The 24448-nt window shown below is 37.7% G+C and overlaps 1 protein-coding gene across 7 annotated transcripts in view; it reads right to left on the reverse strand.

Moving 5' to 3' along the window:
- The window catches only part of PTBP2 (polypyrimidine tract binding protein 2), a 94870-nt gene that overhangs the window by 14354 nt on the left and 56068 nt on the right, over positions 1-24448 (reverse strand). For all 7 annotated transcript variants that reach the window (XM_034437271.2, XM_034437270.2, XM_034437269.3 and 4 more), the window contains 3 exons: positions 16781-16945; positions 16223-16333; positions 2839-3034 (listed from right to left, as the gene is read on the reverse strand). In XM_034437271.2, the coding sequence (XP_034293162.2) occupies positions 2839-3034; positions 16223-16333; positions 16781-16945 (472 nt within the window). The remainder of the gene's footprint in view (positions 1-2838; positions 3035-16222; positions 16334-16780; positions 16946-24448) is intronic.

Below are 24448 nucleotides of genomic sequence, written 5' to 3' on the forward strand. Positions count from 1 at the left end.
GCATTATAAATCTCAAAAAATTAAGTTCTGCAAGGACAGTGATGCTCTTGTTTTGGCCCCAAACTTTATATTAGAAACCAGCAGATATGGATAACACAGCCCCTAACCATTTCTTTATTTACTTCAGTATCATTAATGCTAAATCTCAGGTGGTTGGAAAGATCAATGTACAGGGCTCATGTATACTAACATACTCATCAAAAGACCATTTTTGCTTTTATAGTAAACAGGTTTCGACAATAAATGCAATAAATATAATTAGATTTCATGCAGAATAACCTATAGCCATACTCACAGTTTACTGTGTTTTCCCTTGAAGCAATATTTATCAGCACAAAGCAAAAAGTATATTTAATTGCCTTTTGACAATACAATTTATTGCTCCAGTGAAGATACTGACCAAATTTGAATGATTGTAAGCAATGAGATTCTCCTATCCCAACCATATATACAACTGACAGAGAAGTAAAAGGAAGAGGGAAACAAGTAATAGCTCTCATCTCTTGCAGGAACACAAAATTTTAAAATCTTTTTGGAAAACAATAATACAAAAAGCAGTCTAGTCAACAATGCAAGACTAGAACTGTCTGATTGCTAATTCATTTTGAGGCGCTGTTATTCATAACATGGTACCTAAAGGATTTGCTTAGCTACCTGAAGGTTTTGTCAAATGACACACAGTTCTGTACAAATGTTATCACTTTTTAGTACAATGCTCTGTGGTTGATGATCAGACAGAAAGCTTTCTCATTGTGACATCTTACATCTGGAGTCCCATCTCCACAGAAACTTACCTGAGAAATTATGTTAAAATTGTAGGAGAAAATCACACCAGCCATTTCAGCATGTTTAATAGTTGATATAACTATCTAGTGTTATTTTTTATTCTTTTTATTTAATAGTTTTAATTATAAGCTAGATAAGAAGCTTATACTTAAAGGTGCTTAGGTGTCCTACATAAATCTTTCACATTTCTTCAGACTGTTTGACTGAAAACGATTTCTGCTGGAATAATCTGTTCAATTATATAAGGCCCGGTTCATATCAGTAAATGATATATACATCTTTAGAATGAAAGCTGTTTTTTCAAATGGTTATGTCATCAATGCCAGGAACAGCAGTTTCAAAGGACAGAAAGGAAAAGGGAAAGGGAAAGGGAAAGGGAAAGACAGCACTAAGATTTTTTTCTTTATTTTTGTGACCAATGAATTTGCCCTGTATCACATCAACTGAAAACAATCTATTCTATTAGATTTGTTACGCCAATATTTAGCTGGAGAGCCTAAAATTAGCTTGCTAATTTGATAAAGAGTCAGAGTGAACTTGAACTTTTATCTTCACTTACATGCTCTAAAATAGTTGCAAGTCTGTAAGACCATTTTGATCCCTAATATAAAATCTTTTGATACAAGTTACCATAAAATTGCTAATATTATTTATTGATATATGCAGTTCCTCATTCAGCATTTGTACTATCTCAGTTTATATGCCCTACATCAACAATACAGCTTCATCTGTATCATTTCTGGATTATATCACTGCGAGAGTATGATTTTATTATATAGATCAGAGATTCTGAATTGAAAATGACAATTTAGACTATTGAATTAAACCTTTCATTTAGTGCAGGAATTAAAATGAATAAAATAAGTTTTGAATATATGGCTATGCTACCACTTGAACACAACCACAAAAAGACAGCCCATTATCTCTCTAAATAACTGACTCTTTGTCAAATTACTCTTACTCTCAGGAAATTTTTCTTAACATGCAATTAGGTTCTGCTTTGCTATGTACTGTACTGTGGGATGACAGACAACAGGCGGTAGTTGTCTTCTATGTGACATCCCTTCAAATTCTTAATGAGTGCTATTATATTCCACCTTAGTATTCTTTTCTTAAAGCTGAACATTTTCAGTTCCCTTCATCGTTTCTTACAAAATGTAGTTTCTGATTCCCTGTTCACACATGCTTGCTGCCCTTCTCTAGATGCATCCAATTTGTCTGAATACTGTATTTTCTAAAGCATGATCTATCATTTTTGGGGTGGAACATGACAAATGCAGAATGGAGCATTCCTATGATTTAGGAATTTATGATTCCTGAACCTATGTCTCATGATTTAGGAACTATATCATGATTGACCATGAGATATTGCTGGCTTAGACTTTATAATCCTAATATGTGCATTTTTTAAAAACGGAAACACTGCAGAATATTAATGCTTTCCAAATTTCATTTTCAGCCCGTTTCATTAATCTATCAAGAATTAGGGAAGAAAGAAATCTAGAATACTTTCTTTTCTAAGAAAAGGCATCTTTAGTATTACTCTTGTTTTGATTTTGAGTGAATTAGATAATTTAATTCAAAAGTTGAGTGCTTATTTTTATCCTATATTTTTAAATCATACATAGATAATAAAACTGGCCAATTTTCATGGCCGATTCTTTTTTTTATCATACATAGATAATAAATTGGCCAATGAAAGTTCAAGGGACCATGTAGAATAGGATATGTATTAACATTCATTTCAACAGATTCTGGATGATGTATTAAATTAATGCAATGTTAATAAAAGTACCTTCCAAAATGGGAAACTTATTACCTGAATATCAGAAGCAGGTACTCAGATTGAAAAGACTTGAAATGATATAAATTAAGTAATTGCTTAAGAAAGAAAAGAAAAAGCGGTGAGAACAGTAATCAAATAATGTTATTCTTAGGAACCAATTAATTCAATAAGCTCATTCATGTGTTTGTGTGTATGTGTGTGAACATAAACCACAAATGACATTTATTTTACAAACAACTAAGAAAGAGGAATAAACAAAGTCATACCTAGAAGTGAAGTCTCCTTTGCAAATGCTGCAGCAATAGCTGGATCCAAAGCTGGTTGACCATCACCAGATGGAAGGTCAGGACGAGTGTAATCTCTACTTTTATCATTATTATACTTTACATTCAAGTTGACCAATTTGGAAAAATCAATCCGTAAGGTACAGCAAGCATTATAAATATTCTGACCATCTAATGCCTGGAAAACCAGAAATATGGAATAAGATGATACAGCAAAATTTATAAAAGAAAATTAAATCTCCACTGAAATTAATCTCAAAATATTTAAAAATGTTATATCAACTAGATCTTGCTTTCTTTGTTTCCAAACTGGCAAGTGACATTTTCTCTTGATATGAAGTTCAAACTGATACAATTGCAGCTTTACCAGACTGTTTTCAGCTATTCTTTTCCCAATTTACATTATATGGTATTACTAGCGTTTGTCCTCATATAATTTTCCCATATCCTCCTTTAATACTCTTCCCTCCCAATTTAGTAGAAAGGTCTTATCTCAATAATTATTTTACTCTCATTTTCCAGAGACATCAAACAATATATGGTAAATTTCAATGTCATTTTTAAATGTTTGGCAGAAGTTGGATTGAAGGATTTCATAAGGAGCCAACTTGGTTTCTAGGATAAGTAGGCAGAAGCAAAGTTAATTCCTACTAAAGAAAGAAATATGTGCTTCAGTATTTCTAGCAATCTAGCCACTTGGAGTTGGCTAAGAACAAGGCTAAAGAAAGTTAACTATCTGAAAATAAATTATAAAATATTTATACAGATCTACTGATAAACAGTGGGGCAAAAAAGTATTTAGTCAGCCACCAATTGTGCAAGTTCTCCCACTTAAAAAGATGAGAGAGGCCTGTAATTGACATCATAGGTAGACCTCAACTATGAGAGACAAAATGAGAAAACAAATACAGACAATCACATTGTCTGATTTGGAAAGAATTTATTTGCAAATTACGGTGGAAAATAAGTATTTGGTCACCTACAAAGCTCCACTCGTTCTCCAGGTGGCGCAGATCCTCAGGGCCCTGGCCTCCGTCTGATGTTATGCAATGCCAGGTCTGTAGTAAATAAAGCCCCCCCTCATTTGTGATCTTGTTCAGGAGGGGGGAGCGGACCTGGCAGGTATTACGGAAACCTGGTTGGGCCAAGGGGGGGGTCCCTCTCGTTGAAATGTGCCCACCAGGTTTCCGCGCATTCCATCAGCCGAGGTTGCAGGGTAGGGGCGGGGGGGGGGGTAGCGGTTATTATTAACGAAGGTCTGAGACCGAGGGAGGCCACTGTTCCTCAGACGGCCGGCTGTGAATCCCTCCTTGTGAAATGGGGTCACGGGGTTCAGATGGGTTTGCTGATCACGTACCTGGCTCCCTGCCATGTGGCAGCAGCCCTGCCCGAGCTACTCAGCATCATCGCCACGTTGGCGGTTGAGACCCCTAGGCTTATGGTCATGGGGGATTTCAACTTACCGTCCGTTGGTGAGGCATCTGATGTGGCTCGGGAGTTCATGGCTTCCATGACAGCCATGGACCTGACCCAGTTAATTCATGGCCCTACCCACACGGGGAGAAACACGCTGGATCTGGTTTTTGTCTCTGGACAGTGGTTGAGTGATCTCGAGATAGGGGATATAGTCACCGAGCCCTTGTCATGGTCTGATCACTCTCTCCTTCGTCTCGACCTTCGAACCGCTACACCCCGCCGCAGGGAGGCGGAGCTGGTAAGATGGTTCCGCCCCAGGCGCCTGATGGAACCTGATAGGTTCCAGATGGAGCTTGGGCCATTCCCTGAGGCTCTGGCACACGCCTCGACTGGAGACCTAGTGGCCGCCTGGGATAGGGCGGCCGCTGGAGCTCTGGATTGGGTCGTGCCTTTGCGGCCTCTGACCCGGCGCCGATCTCATTTAGCTCCTTGGTTCACTGAGGAGCTGAGGGAGTTGAAGCGCCGGAAAAGACGCCTAGAGAGTAGTTGGAGGGCCAGTCTTTCTGAATCTGACCGGACACTGGTAAGATATCATATTAGGAATTACCTAGTGGCGATAAAAGCAGCGAAATGTAGCTATTTTGCTGCTCTTATTGCGTCATCAGATAATCGCCCGGCCGCCCTGTTTAGGGTGACCCGCTCCCTGCTCCACCAGGAAGCGCGGGAGGACCCCTTGGAGGGAAGAGCCGAGGATTTTGTTCAATATCTGTATGACAAAATCACTCAGATTCGGGAAGATCTGGACTCCAACTGGGTAGTCTCAGGGGGAGGGACTGGGGCAGGTCTTGAGAATGTTATCTGGGATGAGTTTGATCCTGTGACCCCTGAGGACGTGGACAGGATTCTGGGTAGACTGAACGCGACCACTTGTTTATTGGACCCGTGTCCCTCCTGGTTAGTGCTGGCTTCTCGGGAGGTGACACGAGGCTGGTTCCAGGGGATTATAAATGCTTCGTTGGGTGAGGGTGTCTTTCCTGCCGCCTTGAAAGAGGCGGTGGTGAGGCCTCTCCTCAAGAAGCCTTCCCTGGACCCGGCAATGTTGGTAAATTATCGTCCGGTCTCCAACCTTCGTTTTGTGGCGAAGGTTGTTGAGAGTGTGGTTGCGCAACAGCTCCCCCAGCACCTGGATGAAACGACGTATCTGGATCCGTTCCAGTCGTGCTTCAGGCCCGGGTACAGCACGGAAACGGCATTGGTCGCGTTGGTTGATGATCTCTGGAGGGCTCGGGACAGGGGGTGCTCCTCTGTCCTGGTCCTGTTAGATCTCTCAGCGGCTTTTGATACCATCGACCATGGTATCATGCTGCACCGGTTGGAAGAGTTAGGGGTGGGAGGCACTGTGTTGCGGTGGTTCTTCTCCTTTCTCTCTGACCGGTCGCAGTCTGTGTTGACAGGGGGACAGAGGTCGACCCCGAGGCCCCTCATATGTGGGGTGCCGCAAGGGTCGGTCCTCTCGCCTCTCCTGTTCAACGTTTATGTGAAGCCGCTGGGCGAGATCATCCGTGGTTTCGGGGTGGAGTACCATCAGTACGCTGACGACACCCAACTGTACATCTCCACCCCGGATCACCCCAACGATGCCCTTGAAGTGATGTCCCGGTGCCTGGAGGCCGTACGGATCTGGATGGGGAGGAACAGGCTCAGGCTCAACCCATCCAAGACCGAGTGGCTGTGGTTTCCGACGTCCCAATATAGTCAGCTGACGCCATCACTGACTATTGGGGGCAAATCATTGGCCCCCACGGAGAGGGCTCGCAACTTGGGCGTCCTCCTGGACTCACGGCTGTCTTTAGAAGAGCACTTGACGGCCGTGACCAGGAGGATTTTTTATCAGGTTCGCCTGATTTGCCAGTTGCGTCCCTTTCTGGATCGGGACTCGTTACGCATGGTCACTCATGCCCTCGTCTTCTCCCGCCTGGACTATTGTAATGCTCTCTACATGGGGCTCCCATTGAGGAGCACCCGGAGACTCCAACTGGCGCAGAGTGCGGCCGCGCGGGTGGTAATGGGAGCGACATGGCGCTCCCATGTAACACCTCTCCTGCGCGAGCTGCACTGGCTCCCGGTGGTCTTCCGGGTGCGCTTCAAGGTTTTGGTTACAACCTTTAAAGCGCTAAAGGGCTTAGGACCTGGTTATTTACGGGACCGCCTACTACCACCAATAGCCTCCCACCGGCCAGTACGCTCTCATAGGGAGGGACTCCTCCGGGTGCCGTCAGCCAAACAGTGTCGACTGACGGCCCCTAGGGGGAGAGCCTTCTCTGTGGGGGCACCATCTGGAATACCATCTGGAATGAGCTCCCCCCGGAGATACGGAGGATCCCGGATCTGCGCTCCTTCCGCCGTGCTGTGAAGACCTTTTTATTCCATCAGGCGGGCTTGGCCTAATTTCTTCCCTTTTTAAATATGTAAATTTTAATCTTTTTAAATTATTGGGGTGTTTTAATCTGTCTGGGCCAAAATGATTTAATTTGATTTTATCTGGTTTTTAAATTTTTTGTATTTATGTATTTTATTGTTGGCTGTTCACCGCCCTGAGTCCTTCGGGAGTAGGGCGGTATACAAATCAAATAAACCTAAACCTAAACCTAAACAAACAAGCAAGATTTCTGGCTCTCACAGACCTGTGACTTCTTCTTTAAGAGGCTCCTCTGTCCTCCACTCATTACCTGTATTAATGGCACCTGTTTGAACTTGTTATCAGTATAAAAGACACCTGTCCACAACCTCAAACAGTCACACTCCAAACTCCACTATGGTGAAGACCAAAGAGCTGTCGAAAGACACCAGAAACAAAATTGTAGACCTGCACGAGGCTGGGAAGACTGAATCTGCAATAGGCAAGCAGCTTGGTGTGAAGAAATCAACTGTGGGAGCAATAATTAGAAAATGGAAGACATACAAGACCACTGATGGATAATATCCCTCGATCTGGGGCTCCACACAAGATCTCACCCCATGGGGTCAAAATGATCACAAGAACGGTGAGCAAAAATCCCAGAACCACACGGGGGGACCTAGTGAATGACCTGCAGAGAGCTGGGACCAACGTAACAAAGGCTACCATCAGTAACACACTATGCCGCCAGGGACTCAGATCCTGCAGTGCCAGATGTGTCCCCCTGCTTAAGCCAGTACATGTCCGGGCCCGTCTGAAGTTTGCTAGAGAGCATTTGGATGATGCAGAAGAGGATTGGGAGAATGTCATATGGTCAGATGAAACCAAAGTAGAACTGTTGGTAGAAACACAACTCGTCGTGTTTGGAGGAGAGAGAATGCTGAGTTGCATCCAAAGAACACCATACCTACTGTGAAGCATGGAGGTGGCAACATCATGCTTTGGGGCTGTTTCTCTGCAAAGGGACCAGGACGACTGATCCGTGTACAAGAAAGAATGAATGGGGCCATGTATCGTGAGATTTTGAGTGCAAACCTCCTTCCATCAGCAAGGGCATTGAAGATGAAACGTGGCTGGGTCTTTCAGCATGACAATGATCCCAAACATACCGCCCGGGCAACGAAGGAGTGGCTTCGTAAGAAGCATTTCAAGGTCCTGGAGTGGCCTAACCAGTCTCCAGATGTCAACCTCATAGAAAACCTTTGGAGGGAGTTGAAAGTCCGTGTTGCCCAGCGACAGCCCCAAAACATCACTGCTCTAGAGGAGATCTGCATGGAGGAATGGGCCAACATACCAGCAACAGTGTGTGCCAACCTTGTGAAAACTTACAGAAAACGTTTGACCTCTGTCATTGCCAACAAAGGATATATAACAAAGTATTGAGATGAACTTTTGATATTGACCAAATACTTATTTTCCACCATAATTTGCAAATAAATTCTTTCCAAATCAGACAGTGTGATTGTCTGGATTTGTTTTCTCATTTTGTCTCTCATAGTTGAGGTCTACCTATGATGACAATTACAGGCCTCTCTCATCTTTTTAAGTGGGAGAACTTGCACAATTGGTGGCTGACTAAATACTTTTTTGCCCCACTGTAACTACATAACCATAACATTTTGCAGCCTTATTGTAGAAGTTTAAGAAATCAGGATAGAATAGTCAAATAGTTGGAGCAATTTCAGAAACCAAACAAAAAAGAGTCAATATCACAAGAGCTGTTACTGCTCATGACAGATTCTTTTCTTTTCTGTTATTACCAAATTTATAAACACCAAAAGAGACTGGCTGGGCATGTAATTTTATTGTAATAGATAGAAGATGGACAGATATCTTATCATTTGCCCCAAAAGGAGAAAATAAGACAATACAAAAGTTAAAATTCATATTATCCTATAGTTGTTACTGTACTGTAGTTTAAGAAAATTAAAACTACAAAACATTTGTATACTGGATATTTATTTTTATAAAACAGCAACTGGCAATAGATTCCCAATCCTTAACAAATAAGGAATGTAAAAGAAACCATAACTCCTAAAATGGCAGTTGTAGACATGGAAAATAACAAACCATTAAGATTGCCTAAATCTAAGATCAAAACATATTTTAATTACTTTATTCTCATCTTTATTTTTTCTAATCATGTCTAATCTCAAAATAACATAGTGAGAATATATTCTGCAATCTTGAAAAGCAACTGAAATAAGAGAAAATATAGTAATAATAGGTGACTTCAACTACCCTCCATTTATTAGATAAATATTCTAGTTTCAACTGATGCATAGTATTTCTAGATATAAGAAATTAAGGTATTTTGGAATGACTGCGAAGTTCCTACAAACAAAGAAAAGCAATGAAGAATTTATTTTGAAATGTTTAGCATCTGGTGCAAAAAGAATATTTTTGTTGAACAATGACTTTGGTATTATTAAATTCAACACATTTTAATATTTAAGCAGCTTCTTAGAATTGAAAACTATAGATAAAAGGAATAATCAGTTCAGGATGCTTGAAGATAATTTAAAGTTTTGAAAGCTCAGATGGTATGTAGAAATAAAAATGCCAGAGAAACAACGTAAGGTGGTATTCTACACTATCCAAAATGTTGAGAAAGTATCAGTTATTGTAATATATCAGAACCAAAAAATAAATTTAGACATTTATGGATATAAATAAATGGATAATATCACAGAGCAGCTGAAGTTGGGGTTTTATGGTCTTCATTAAGAAAGATGTACATCTGTCCTTGATGGTGACGTCCTACAATTCCATATCGCATCACCACTACCCCAAGCAAAAACCAGGTCTAGTGTGTGACACCTCTGCATCTTATCCCAATGAGTCAAGCTTGCTATAAATTAAGTTGCTGGTTGCCATAGCTGCCATGGTGGGTATGAATTCAAAAAGTGCCTCTGAATCTGTACCCAGGGAGGATATGTTGAAATCCCTATGGCCATAAGCCTGGAGCCCACAGATGGCAACCAAGAAAATGCATCAACCAGCACAGGCAGAAAAACAGTAAGGAGGCTGGTCAACAACAGCAATCCCAACTGATCCCTAAGGCCCAGCGTCCCAACTAGTCTCTCCCATCTGCCTATTTCTGGGACAGCAGCCCTGACAACCCTCAAAATTTTGCAAAAAACAATAGTAAAAAGCTATCTGAAGCCTTGTTTCATCTGTTTTATACATTTCTTTTAATACTGGTGAATTTAAATATTATTTTAGATGAACCACACTTTTTTTTCCCTTAGGAGTAATTGATAATGTTATTAGAATTTGATTGTATCTTACAACAGAAACTATATTGCAATTATCTAACAAATGAACTAAAGGTCAAGATACGAAAACAGGTCTGATATGCAACTGAGCAAAAATGATATTTTTATTATAAGGGATTTAAAGTCATTATAATTCATCCAATTAAACTCTATAAACAAACTTGTAATTTTTTCCATGTACAAGAATTATGCTTAGTTAGAGTAGCATGACAACCTTATAGAGGATCTAAAATTTTATTAAAATTTTAGCCATTAACTAATCCACCATTAGAATAGAAAAAAGTATAAAGCACCCTTATAAAATACCTGGGTAGTCTTTGGTAGAGCTAGAGTAATTAAAAATGCATACATCTGTCAGAACATTTAATCAGCAATAATTAAAAAAATATCCTGGATTACATCTTTCGAGATCCAAAATAAATTATGAAGATCTGGTATTCAACTTTATTACAGACATACTGGTAGTCCTCGACTTACGACCACAATTGAACCCAAAATTTCTGTTGATAAGTGAGACAGCTGTTAAGTGAGTTTTTACCCATTTTACCACCTTTCTTCCACAGATATTAAGTGAATCACTGGAATTTTTAAGTTAGTAACACAGTTGTTAAGTGAATTTGGCTTTCCTATTGACTGCTTATCAGAAGGTTGCAAAAGATGATCACATGACCCTGGGACACTGCAACTGTCATAAATATGAACCATTCAAAATTAGTCTGGGAAAGAGTGAGAATCAGTCAGCTCTCCCAGGTAAATTAGACAGAAAATGCAACTAGATGAGCTAATTTTACTTTATTATAAAGCTACACTAACAGAAAGTGGCAAGTCTAAAAGTACAAATTTCCCACTGCCACTCTTAACTTCTTAAAAGGGTCCTTCCTAAATTTCTTCCTCTGACCGTTAAGCCACTGGGGGCTCCTGCCTCTCTTGTCTGATTGTTTCCTAGGCGGATCTCTTCCCCTTGTCCCTCAACACACACCCATCCACACTTTCCATTGCACTCCCCAAATTCATACAGTGTGTGTGTGTGTGCACCCACTGTGAAAGTTTTCATAGATATATTAAACCAGGTCTGTACAACATACAGCCCAGAAATCCATCCAGTCTAAACATCTGGCTGAATAGGCAACCAGCCATAATATTATCGCATTCTGAGATAGCTCCAGCTTGAAAATCACAGGTAAATCATTTCCCTCCCCCACTTTTTATATTTATGGGCTAACAGGGATATCAATATTCTAGTCTGGTTCTTAATCATTGCCCATATGACCCTCTGGGGACCCTAGGATATTTTGAAGGGGCCACAGATGAAAAACATGTAACAGGGGAGCCATGGTCCATGCCAAGGGGGTTATAGGATTACAGAAAAGCAAAGTATATAATATTGCAAATCAAGTAGTCCTTGGTTAATAATAGTAACTGGGATCAAAATTTCCATCACTAAATAATGCAGGTTGTAAACTGACATCAAGTGAAGAAGGTTATGACTGATTGTAAGAGCATGAGATGCAGCGACTGTCTTAATTGTGAGCTAGTTGCCAAGTGCCCAGATCATGATCAGATAACTGTGGGGTGCTGAGATAGATAGAGCTTTGAGGACTGGTCAAAAGTACTACTCATTCAGCATCCTTATAACTTCAAATGGTCACTGAACAAATGATAGTTAACAGGGTCTATCTGTATTGTCATTGATATAAGAAAATACATCTTACTGTCTCAGATCCATATATAGTAATGGGACCTGGAGAGAGGGAGGTCCAGCAATCCAAGCTCAAAGAGGAGCCACAAGGGGAAAAGATTTTAGATCTCCTTACTGGCAATTTAATTTTTACACCACTTAAACTGCAAGAGAAATTTGGATTATGTGGAGGTGCACAATACAGAATATATCAATAAAAACTTCTGATATTGCCTTTGCTCCAAATCTTTTTCAACAGACATTTAGAGTATTACAAAGAGTAATATAAGTTATTTACATTAACTTTGGAATACTCCATATTAGCAAAGCAGTTAGGTTAAAGGTTTTAAATATTATATATGTTTTTTATGATTTTAAAATAAGATTGTCTCAAACCATTTTTCCAAACAACGTTAAGAATGTTAAAGAAAAAGTTTTCATCTTTGTTATGCTGCAAGGATAAAATGAGAATTGGAATAATTACAATTTGCTAATCCCAATTTGCTATGGGATTGCCTATTATTATATTATTTGGTTTCATATTCCTAAATTTATTAATGTAGGAATAGCATTTAGACTTATATGCCACCTCATAGTGCTTTACAATCCTCTCTAAGCAGTTTACACAGTCAGCATATTGGCCCCAATAATCTGGGTCCACATTTTACCAACCTCGGAAGGATGGAAGGTTGACTCAACCTCAAGCCCCATCAGGATCGAACTCCAGCCTGTGGGCAGAGTTAGCCTGCAATACTGCATTCTGACCACTGCACCACCAAGGCTCAGTTATATGGTTTGGGGAAGAGGAATGGGATTTAAAAATGATGTTCAATTGTATTTATTGACCATGGATACCAAAGATTATTTTGTTAAAATGAAAAACAGCACTATTCCAGGCTTACAACCTTGGCCTGATGATGCTGAGTTTGCTCTCCAGATATGTATTGGTTTTCTATTTAAGTGTGTGTATGTGTTCATATGTATGCATGTGTGTGGGTCTATACAAAATACTTCCTTGATTGTGTTACAGCCAAAACAATGCTGAATATGAGAGAAAGTTAAGAGACATTTGAGAAGCGTGAGGAAGGAAAAATCTTACAATCATCACTATTTGTAGGGTCACAAGAAGTTATTTTTCAAAGGTTGAATTTGTTCCCTTGAGATCCCTTGAGCACATTTCAATTTTAGTAATATCAAAGGGTTGGAGCTGATATTGATAGGAATAACACATTATCATGTTGATATAGTATATGTATTCTAGAGATTGACCCCTAGGAAGAGACAACTTGGGGAGATTTAATTCAGTGTCCAGCTTGCCCCCCATTGACAATGGTTTACCAAGCATTAAACTGAACCATCTGCCAGAGATGAGGTACAATTCGTTTCCTAAGTACTGGAAACAATTAAATTCCATTAGACACCAGAATTGGACCATCCAAATTGGTCCTGTTGCCTCAGGAAGGTCACAAGTGGCTTTCATATATACACAGCTATACAACAGATACACTAAAAACCTTAAAATCTATTCTTCAACAAATTATAAAACACATTAAAATAATCTGTCTATTTGAAGACAATAAAATACCATTTAACACAGACGAGTATAATGGTAAAAACACTCTTAAAGACAATGAATAAAATTTATTTCCAAGGTTAAAACATGCATGCATGTTTACTCACAAGAAATTAAGAAAGTGTTTCCAACAATTCTGGATTAAAACTCATAGGGACCAGGAGTCTTCTGACAGGAATTTTTGTCCTTTATCCCTCCTCATGCAGAGAGGCTTTTCCAGCCTCACTGCTACAGATATGAAAGTCAAAAACAACCATTATCCACCTCACTCAAACCTCACAGAAAGTTACGTCTGGAGGAAAATTGAAGTGAAAAAAGGCAAATCTATTCCTGATATCCACGTTTTTGTTCCCTACAGATACACAAAGTTTAACCTGAGATGATTTTATTATACTCTGATCTAATTTTAGAAAATGAAACTAATCTATTTGTTTTGGTGGCTCATACAAACTAATGATAAATCCTTCTTTGCAATGTATTTTTTAAAGAGTAATTTATGATATAAACACACACACACTCTCATAAACTAATATAATAATGGAGGGAAGGAGTCATTGTGAGACAAAAATAGAATAATAGGTGCCAATATTCACTTTTGCCACCTGAGTAACATGCTAAAGATAACCAGTGCTTTATAGCAGGAAGTTGGCAACAAAGTTATTTTCATCAGGCTTTTCAGAAAATGCTCTTTTAAATTTTCCTTATTAAATTTTAAACACCTCTGAAGTTCACATTCTGATTCCTTATATAGACTATGTACAAAATAATTTTTGCTATTAATCTTTATAAGTAAGAAACCAGTGAACACATTTGATGATTTCTCACCTGTATTATACTTGACCCCTGTCAACTGTTGGATATTTCATTTTTATTTTACTTATTTATTAAGAAAATGTATATGACCACCCAACTTACTCATGGTGACTCTGGGAGGCTTATTTTATACTCTGGAGGCAATCTTATTTTTAATTTTTTGACATTACATCTACGTTTTTTCTTTCTATACCTACCTCTCTTCATTAATTCAGTTAAAAAGTACACACTGTTCAAAGTTTTAAAATACTGCAATCAATGAATTAACCAACATTCTGTGAATACAGGCGTTACTCTTTATTTTTCAGGTTTGGTGGAAATACTATTTATTAAATTTGCATCCTCCACAATCTGCAATATCTCTTGGAGGTTTACAAGAATCATATATATTACTGCAATATTGTACTAAAGGTAACAGTCTACTGATTGATGGTAAATCCACATGTAATATAAAATATATTCTCAGAATTGGACCAGCAAATCCTAGAAATGAAAGTGGCACAAATAGGCAGTAAATATGAATTATCTCTGAAAAATTAATTGCAAAAAATAAATGAAGCTATTGTTTATAGTAATGGCTACAGTAAAATGTAAACATTATTTCAAGTGGTATCAAAATCCAAATTATTTTGCTTTCTTTCTCCCATCCAAAGTATGCCAAAAGCTTGAAGCTTCTCTTTTTTGGAAGGAAAAACAATTTCCATCTGTTCCTTATTATGTAACAAACTAGGCTAGCATTAGGTTGGTTGCATCTGAATTTTTGCTAGAACTAGATCTTACATGTATATTATTCAAAAGTTATTTTCCTGTGAAATTTTAACCAGTTAAAAGATCATCCAGTACAAGTAGTCATCCCAATCATTTAATTTTGACTATGTTATGTACATAGTATGTACATGTTATGTAACATACTATGTTATTCATTATGTTATGAAATAATTTAAAAACGAGAAAGTGTTATTCAAGAATCACTGCTATGCTGCAGATACTACATAACTATGTAAATTGGAATGATAAAATCCTCTCTTGAAATCTGTATTAAGACTTTTAATTTTCATTATTTAACTTTTGGAGAAGTAATATACAGTATAAGCATGAAAAATTCAAAGCAGTGTCTTTTCTCCAGTCATCTTAAATATGGCCTATTAGATTATTTCCTAACACTAGGGAGAGTCTTCATTTAATAATCCTGATTGGGACCAAGATTTCCATTGCTAAGCGAAGGAGTCATCAACCAAAAATATCCTGTGACTGCACCTCTTAGCAATGGAAGTTCTGGGTGTGGTCATTAGGCAAGGACTTATCCTTTAGGTGAGGATCTCATATTTCTCCTGCTGTGCTGCACTCATCTCTACTTTAACCACCACTCTTTCAACATTCCCATCCTGCCTATCACCCTCATCACCTCCAGCTGATCTTCTTTCTCTCACTACTGAGGGGTGCTCGACTGAAGCACCTGACCTTTTGCAAGGCCTCCAAAAAGCAGAGATGGGGAGAGAGATAGGCAGCTGTCTATCTCTGGCAAAGGTCAATGGGGGGGGGGGGTGATGGGGTGGCAGAGTGCAGGGTATCCAAAAGGGCATAGATGGGGGGAACAGGTAGGTGAGAATTGTAAATGTGGGTGTGCCACAAAATGACAAATTTCAATTTGAATTACACATCCAAAAGCCAGAACAGTGCAAATCAGTGGTGCTACATGGAAAAGATAGGATATGCTCATTATTATTCCTTTTACTGTATTCTGGATTAACTGTAACTTTCAATTTTCAAGGGTGGCGCTCACATAAAGTACCTTAAAGAATCCACACAGCACACTGTAATAGATATATTCAAACTAAGGACTATGACAAATTGCTCATAACATTTCATCAACTATTCTTCAACAAAGCAAACTAGTGGCTTACCTTGATATAAGAGACATAAAAACTGCTTTGAAAACAGTATACTATCTGTTTTGATCCAATATAATAATTAAGAAGTCACCAAAATGTGCATTTAAGATAAAGTCTATATAGGATGACTTATTTATAATTTAAAGTTGTGTCCATTGTACCCAACAAAACAAAATTTTGCAAAAGTACTGTCAATAGTAACATATATACTATACTTATTTATATAGGCTAAAAAGAAGTATTTGAAATTATACTTACAAGTTTTGCTTGCTGGGCATTTACAGGATCACCATATTGTAACAATGCTTGAAACTGGTTGTTTTTTGTGAAAGTGATTATTTTCAAGACTGCACCAAATTTAGAGAATATCTGTTGGAGGGGAAAAAAGTAAATGAATATTCATATATTCAATAAACGTATACATAAAGCATACCATGCTTTATTAAAAGGCCAACATCAACGTATTTGCTAAAGTTCAAACTGTTAGTGGAAACAAAATTGTATTGAAGTAGCAGAAGGATTGAACTGAGCTCTCTGAATGGCCATGTACTGGGCGCAAAATGGGGTGAAATATCATCCCTTCATTTCTACTGGGTCTGCCGCTATTCTTTGACTCTTTCTTCATGTCACATTACAGATTATTTGTTGCACTTCCACTGCAACCATCGGTCTCACGTAGGAGGAAAAGCCCTGATCTTGCTTGCTTGCACTAAACTGGGAATCATCATCTTCATCATCATCATATTAGCACTGTCATTTTCTGGCCATTGAAGCATGCTAAAAAGAGAATGAAAATTACTCATAAAGGCAACTTACTTGGTGAAGAACATCAAGGGTTACTGGGTAATACATGTTGTCAATAATTATTCTAAGGACTGGACTCTGAGCTGGAGTTACTGCACTCTCACTAACAGTAGTTCCACTTATGGGAGTATTTGTTGTCTGTACAGCAGTTACTGCTTGCAGGACAGCTTGAGCTCGCTATTTGCAAAAAAGAAAAAAAAAAGAAAAAAAAGAAAAAATAATGCATGTAGATTAAGTTTAGAGATCAATATATTCAGTAATTGCCTCAAACCATGTTGAAAAATAAATTAATCACAATAAGCAACTCTTAACTGACTATTTCTAACCAAAGAAATATCACCACCCACATTAGCTGAAGAGAAGCTAAAAGTGAATTATGCATTAAGTCTGGTTGCTCAAAAATAATAAATTACAACTATAGTGAAGGGTTAGCTACTAGTAAGTAGAAAAAAAATCTAGGACATATTGTAGATTTACAAGCATGCATGTTTGATGTTTGTATTTTTTCCCATGGGCATGAGACCCACTGTTCTGCAACCTAAAGAAACTGAAGAGAAACAAGCAAAGTATTGTCATTTTTTATAAAATACTCTCAAAATCTATAAATAATTTAGTTTTAAATTTTTAGTAATCTATTTTGCTGTAAGAAAATATTTATAGAGAATAAATCTTTAGTACAGAATTTCATTTGTTAAATCTGTTTTTTTATTCACTTTTTCATTGGAACATTTGATTTTTGACAATAATCTTATGAATGAATATCCCTCATTTTTTACCAGATGAACTAAATTGAGAGTCATCTTTTATGGGGATTTGCTTATGCAAAAGTATATACAGTGGGGCAAAAAAGTATTTAGTCAGCCACCAATTGTGCAAGTTCTCCCACTTAAAAAGATGAGAGAGGCCTGTAATTGTCATCATAGGTAGACCTCAACTATGAGAGACAAAATGAGAAAACAAATCCAGACAATCACACTGTCTGATTTGGAAAGAATTTATTTGCAAATTATGGTGGAAAATAAGTATTTGGTCAATATCAAAAGTTCATCTCAATACTTTGTTATATATCCTTTGTTGGCAATGACAGAGGTCAAACGTTTTCTGTAAGTCTTCACAAGGTTGGCACACACTGTTGCTGGTATGTTGGCCCATTCCTCCATGCAGATCTCCTCTAGAGCAGTGATGTTTTGGGGCTGTCACTGGGCAACACGGACTTTCAACTCCCTCCAAAGGTTTTCTATGAGGTTGACATCTGGAGACTGGCTAGGCCACTCCAGGACCTTGAAATGCTTCTTACGAAGCCACTCCTTCGTTGCCCGGGCGGTGTGTTTGGGATCATTGTCATGCTGAAAGACCCAGCCACGTTTCATCTTCAATGCCCTTGCTGATGGAAGGAGGTTTGCACTCAAAATCTCACGATACATGGCCCCATTCATTCTTTCTTGTACACGGATCAGTCGTCCTGGTCCCTTTGCAGAGAAACAGCCCAAAGCATGATGTTGCCACCTCCATGCTTCACAGTAGGTATGGTGTTCTTTGGATGCAACTCAGCATTCTCTCTCCTCCAAACACGACGAGTTGTGTTTCTACCAACAGTTCTACTTTGGTTTCATCTGACCATATGACATTCTCCCAATCCTCTTCTGCATCATCCAAATGCTCTCTAGCAAACTTCAGACGGGCCTGGACATGTACTGGCTTAAGCAGGGGGACACGTCTGGCACTGCAGGATCTGAGTCCCTGGCGGCATAGTGTGTTACTGATGGTAGCCTTTGTTACGTTGGTCCCAGCTCTCTGCAGGTCATTCACTCAACCCCCGTGTGGTTCTGGGATTTTTGCTCACCGTTCTTGTGATCATTTTGACCCCATGGGGTGAGATCTTGTGTGGAGCCCCAGATCGAGGGATATTATCCATCAGTGGTCTTGTATGTCTTCCATTTTCTAATTATTGCTCCCACAGTTGATTTCTTCACACCAAGCTGCTTGCCTATTGCAGATTCAGTCTTCCCAGCCTCGTGCAGGTCTACAATTTTGTTTCTGGTGTCCTTCGACAGCTCTTTGGTCTTCACCATAGTGGAGTTTGGAGTGTGACTGTTTGAGGTTGTGGACAGGTGTCTTTTATACTGATAACAAGTTCAAACAGGTGCCATTAATACAGGTAATGAGTGGAGGACAGAGGAGCCTCTTAAAGAAGAAGTCACAGGTCTGTGAGAGCCAGAAATCTTGCTTGTTTGTAGGTGACTAAATACTTATTTTCCACCATAATTTGCAAATAAATTCTTTCCAAATCAGACAATGTGATTGTCTGGATTTGTTTTCTCATTTTGTCTCTCATAGTTAAGGTCTACCTATGATGACAATTACAGGCTTCTCATCTTTTTAAGTGGGAGAACTTGCACAATTGGTGGCTGACTAAATACTTTTTGCCCCACTGTACGAGATATGCAGGTGCTTTACAAATTATTACCCACTCCCCTACACAAGATCATCTGTGGTTAAGCCAAATGCATTTTGAGGATGTGTTTGGGCACCTAAAATTCTTGGCTTATTTTGCAAGTAAGTATAGTAAATGTTTGTCATACATTTTATTATGGGCAATGACTTTTATAGTAGGGAAAGGCAGATTTTCAAACTGAGGAAAGGTGAATGATATGTCTTTTTCATTCACCCTTCTGGACATTCCTGGTAGCACTGATGGTTCAGCTGCAATCTCTTCGTTCTGAAGGTATGATTAGTAAATGCTTTAAGAATCTCTGAATCAGTATCAAGTAAAATAGACTAACCTGATCTCTTTAATGCCAATTTAGTTAAATGAAAGAATGGCGATTTGTTCAATATATTTGGTTGGGAACTTGAAGCTGACAGAGATTGCATAAATGTGTCATGCAACCCGCTGCTGAATTTTAGGAGATTTTAATTCTATTATGATAAAGTTCCTCAGGAAAACCTCAGGATTCTATGGCCTCTATTACAACTATGTATTTATCAATCTGAGTTCAGCAGAAGCAGGATTTATTCACTAGATCTCATTTTTGTACAGGTTTAGACTCAATTATTGAAGTCATGGACAATCATTATTTGACTGTGATTAATAGCAATAGCAATAGCATTCAGACTTATATACTGCTTTATAGTGCTTTACAGCCCTCTATAAGTGGTTTAGAGTCAGCATATTGCCCTAATATTGCCTTAATGCTGGCTAGTGGATAATTTGTGTGATAAATAGCCTTTTGTGCATAGACTCCAGGTATCCTACTTGGCCAAAAAGAAATAAATCAAATTTATTTTAATCTCCTTACTAAAAAAAAAAGAGTTCTAAACAAAAGCTAACATTAATGCAGGAAGTCACTGTAAAAACAAAATCTAGAACAATTACAAATAGAACTCTAAAATTTATTACAATATGCAAAGGTTCAAAGAAATGAAAGAAATGAAGTTCAATTCAATACTTCCATTATCTCAACAAAGCAGATCAAAGTGAAGGCCTATTTCAAAACAGCAACTGAATGACATGCCTTCAAAGTGCTTTATATTTCAAAGTGCTTAGCAGATTTGATGGCTTTTCTTCTACTTCTGGGGTTGTGTCCCTCAACTTTCATTTTCACATATGGAAAACAGTAGTAGCTGAATTCTATGATGAGCTCTGTGACTCAGATACTAGTACAAGTATGTTTTGTTTCCTACAACTCTCCACTTTTTTAACAGAGCTGTTTTGGGTAGCAAAGCAACACTGCTTTAGGTACTATTCATGTTCTCAGTTCTCGACCTCGGCCAGCCTCACGTCTTAATTTTTCTCTCTCTTATGCTAATTAAATGTTACTCTTCTATAGAGGTCCTGTGAACATAACTGTGAGCTGAACTCAATGCTCAATACTCTGCATACTGTATATATTATATATTTAGCAGTTGATAGTAATTTAGGATCAATTCATGCTTCATCTGAAGTCTTAATAATTATTGAAATATTTGCCAATAATCTATGTGTAATTTCAAGCAAATTTTTTAACTTATTTTATTATATTTTTTTATTGTGCCGTTATTATATAAGTAATTCAAGGCAGAAAACTTACATTTTTATGTAAGTTTTAAAAACTCCTTTCCTCTTCCTATTTTCTCCAAGAAAACAACCTGATAAAGTGAATAGGGCTGAGGGAGACTTGTCAAGTCACCCAGCCAGCTTTTATGCCTAAACTGGGACCAGAACTCTGTCTCCTGTTTCTAGGCCAGTACCTTAACGACTGTGCCAAACTGGCTTTTTTTGTAAACTACATTTTGTGTGATCAAGTTATTCTAGTTTTGATAAGAATTTTGACAATTTATTCCTTTAGAAAAGAGTGTCTGTAGCTAAGGGTTGAACTGTTGAGTTTTTGAAGCTCTCTGAGCTTGGTCGTTTGCTTGCAGATGTTTCATTACCCAATTAAATAATATCATCAGTGCAAGTGAAGTGGGTAGTGGTTGCTGCCTGTTTATTTGTATCAAAATGTCACAATTTTTAATGTTCCAAACAAAATTTAGTCATTTCTTCAGAAATAAGAATTGGGATGCAAAGAGCTTATCTGATAATAATCTGACACTTGCCCCAGTCTCATTAATTATGCCCTTTCTTTTGTAGAAGAAATCAATAGTGTGTTTATACAAATATTCAAAACATATAATCAGGTGCTACAACAGAAAACAGGAATGTTGTATCAATCAATGTAGCCATCTATCAAGGTGAAGCCTTCAACTTTTCAATTCATGCGATGTGCTTCTTGGCTTAATTTAGACAAGGCATTGAAAGTAGTCTTCAATAAAAAAAAAAATCACTTCCAGTTTTCTGGTTTAGTATGCAATCTGAATATCCATATCTATCCAACCCAATTATAAAACCCGTTACTATTCCCAATGACTTACAAGGAAAAAAATTGATTTTCAAATATAATGGAAATATAAATAAAAAGAGCCAACTGGCTATAGAACCTGACCTATAGCTCAAAATATATATCGTCAAGCTAGATCTTAGTTCTTGGTATAAAAATAGTAGCACCTCTCTTATTAAAATATAGATAGGAATCATACATTTCTATTTTTCTTGTTGTTCTTCCAGTTCTACATTCTTGTTAGCTCCAAGATGGCACAGGATAAAATAACTCAAGCAGTAAATGCTTAATTTTGGATTAATTTTTTTAAAAAAAGAGCTGTGAAGACATACTCATATGGATCTATAATTATATTCACCAAAAAATCCTTAACTCCCATGCTCTTAAAGAGAAAAACACAGGGAAAGGTGTTAGTTTAATTGGACAGCCTTCATATTTGCTGAATGTTTAGTAATGCATAACAGCAGAAATATACAGAAATATGCTCTAAAATGTCTAGCCACAATTGTTTGCTCTTGGAGGAAAGCAGCAGCAGAGGAGGAAAGATTTTGAAAGAAGCAAAGCTTTGAGCAGTGTGTTGCAAACTGGAGCTACATTGGAAAATAACTGTTGAGGGGGGGTATCTCTCACAATGGACGAACTGCTAAGTAAGTTAGATGAGTGAGAAAGTAACTCAATTTTTATAATACTCTTTTATTGTAAGAAAATAATATGTTTAAGAAGACAACGGTCGGAATGTGCAATACACAAAAATGGCAAGAAAATATGTTTTGAAAGTACTGTATGTCATAGATACTCATAAAATTGGTTATGTTTCCTCAACCTTTCTAGTCTGTAATATTCCAAGTATCCAAGCTTGACTTTACTTCATCCCCTCCCCCTGGACTTAATTACTTCAGGATATAGTAGACTGTAGTCACTCATTGTTTTTACTTTCCAATAACACCTTGGGGCAATAGAGATCTAAAGCTTCCAGGCCTGAGATTAAAGTATATATTGATATATTTATGGAGCTCCTGTCACATTTCTATGGCTGTTTTAATCTGTGCTGCCAAATTTTGTTTGCATTTTGTTTTCTGGATTTTGTCAGCTAATGGGAGCTATAATAAATTTATTAAATAAAATAAAATATAATAAATTAAATAGTATTGTAAATAATTTCTTTGTAATATGTTTCCCATTTAGTTTTGTTTAAAATTTAAGACATCTGGAGGAGACTGGCATATAAATGTACTGGTGTCTATGTGCAGTACACTGGGAATGCTAGACTTATATTTACCATAAAAAATTGGTAGTGAGTCATATTTTAAGAGTTTTATGATATATTAAAGATAGAATGTGGTTAGGTGAACAAATGGTTTGGTGGAAAAAGAAAGCACACCATATTATAGTAATGCATAAGTCTGTGAATAAACTGACCCGTCACATTTTGAACCAAAATATCATGAAAAATATGCTACCCATGGGTATCAAAATATCTGTATGTTTTACTTTTCACAGATTATTCATTTTTCATGATATTTTGCTTAAAAAAATTGAGGGTCATTTTATATGGGGATTTGCTTATGCAAAGTATATACGAGATATACAGGTGCTTTACAAATTATTACCCTCTCCCCTATACAAGGTCATCTGTGATTAAGCCAAATGCAATTTTGAGGATGTGTTTGGGCACCTAAAAATCTTGGCTTATTTTGCAAGTAAGTATAGTAAATATTTGTCATACATTCCTGATGATTCAGCTGCAATCTCTTCATTCTGAAGGTATGATTAGTAAATGCTTTAAGAATCTCTGAATCAGTATCAAGTAAAATAGACTAGCCTGATCTCTTTAATGCCAATTCAGTTAAATGAAAGAATGGCGTTTTGTTCAATATATTTGGTTGGGAACTTGAAGCTGACAGAGATTGCATAAATGTGTCATGCAACCCGCTGCTGAATTTTAGGAGATTTTAATTCTATTATGATAAAGTTCCTCAGGAAAACCTCAGGATTCTATGGCCTCTATTACGATTATGTGTTTATCACTCTGAGTTCAGCAGAAGCAGAATTTATTCACTAGACCTCATTTTTGTACAGGTTTAGTCTCAATTATTGAAGCCAGTGATTTATTTATTTATCATAGAAAATCATTATTTGACTCTGATTAATAACAATAGCAATAGCACTTAGACTTAATATACCGCTTTACAGTCCTCTCTAAGCGGTTTACAGAGTCAGCATATTGCCCCCAACAATTTGGGTCATTTTACCCACCTCAGAAGGATGTAAGGCTGAGTCAACCTTGAGCCTGGTGAGATTTGAACTACCGAATTGCAGTCAGTTAGCACTCTAACCACTGCACCACCGTAGCTCATAAACTCCAAATTGATGGAAAACCCAAACATAAATGTCTACCCTTGAAAATCCATGGATATTTTCTAAGATCTCTCATTAAATTTCTTATAGGCTGCAATCTTCTCAAGGCTATGATATATTGATACAAAGATTTTGTTTGCCAAATGCACTAGGACAAAATATGTTTAAATAACCTGTGTCTCACTATGTAGTTAATTTTTGGTTCTGTATCTAATGAATTGGGATCATTCATTAGATCATGGTTCAGTTACCTAGGGATCAGCACATTATATAAACACAGCTGATGTATCTGAATGTTTTCAATTCAAAGACATTCTGGCTCCTCTGGTATTCCTGAGAGCAGCAGACAATTAAATGATGGTGTTTGACAGCTAGAGTGCAGGTGGCATGACATGATGATGAGCATGACTAAATAACAAAAAATATTACTTGTTTCCATTGTTGCATATGCCCTAATGCTGGC

Source organism: Pantherophis guttatus, chromosome 3 (genome assembly GCF_059756535.1).
Source record: "Pantherophis guttatus breed Tessera chromosome 3, ASM5975653v1, whole genome shotgun sequence".
NCBI lineage: Eukaryota > Metazoa > Chordata > Lepidosauria > Squamata > Colubridae > Pantherophis > Pantherophis guttatus.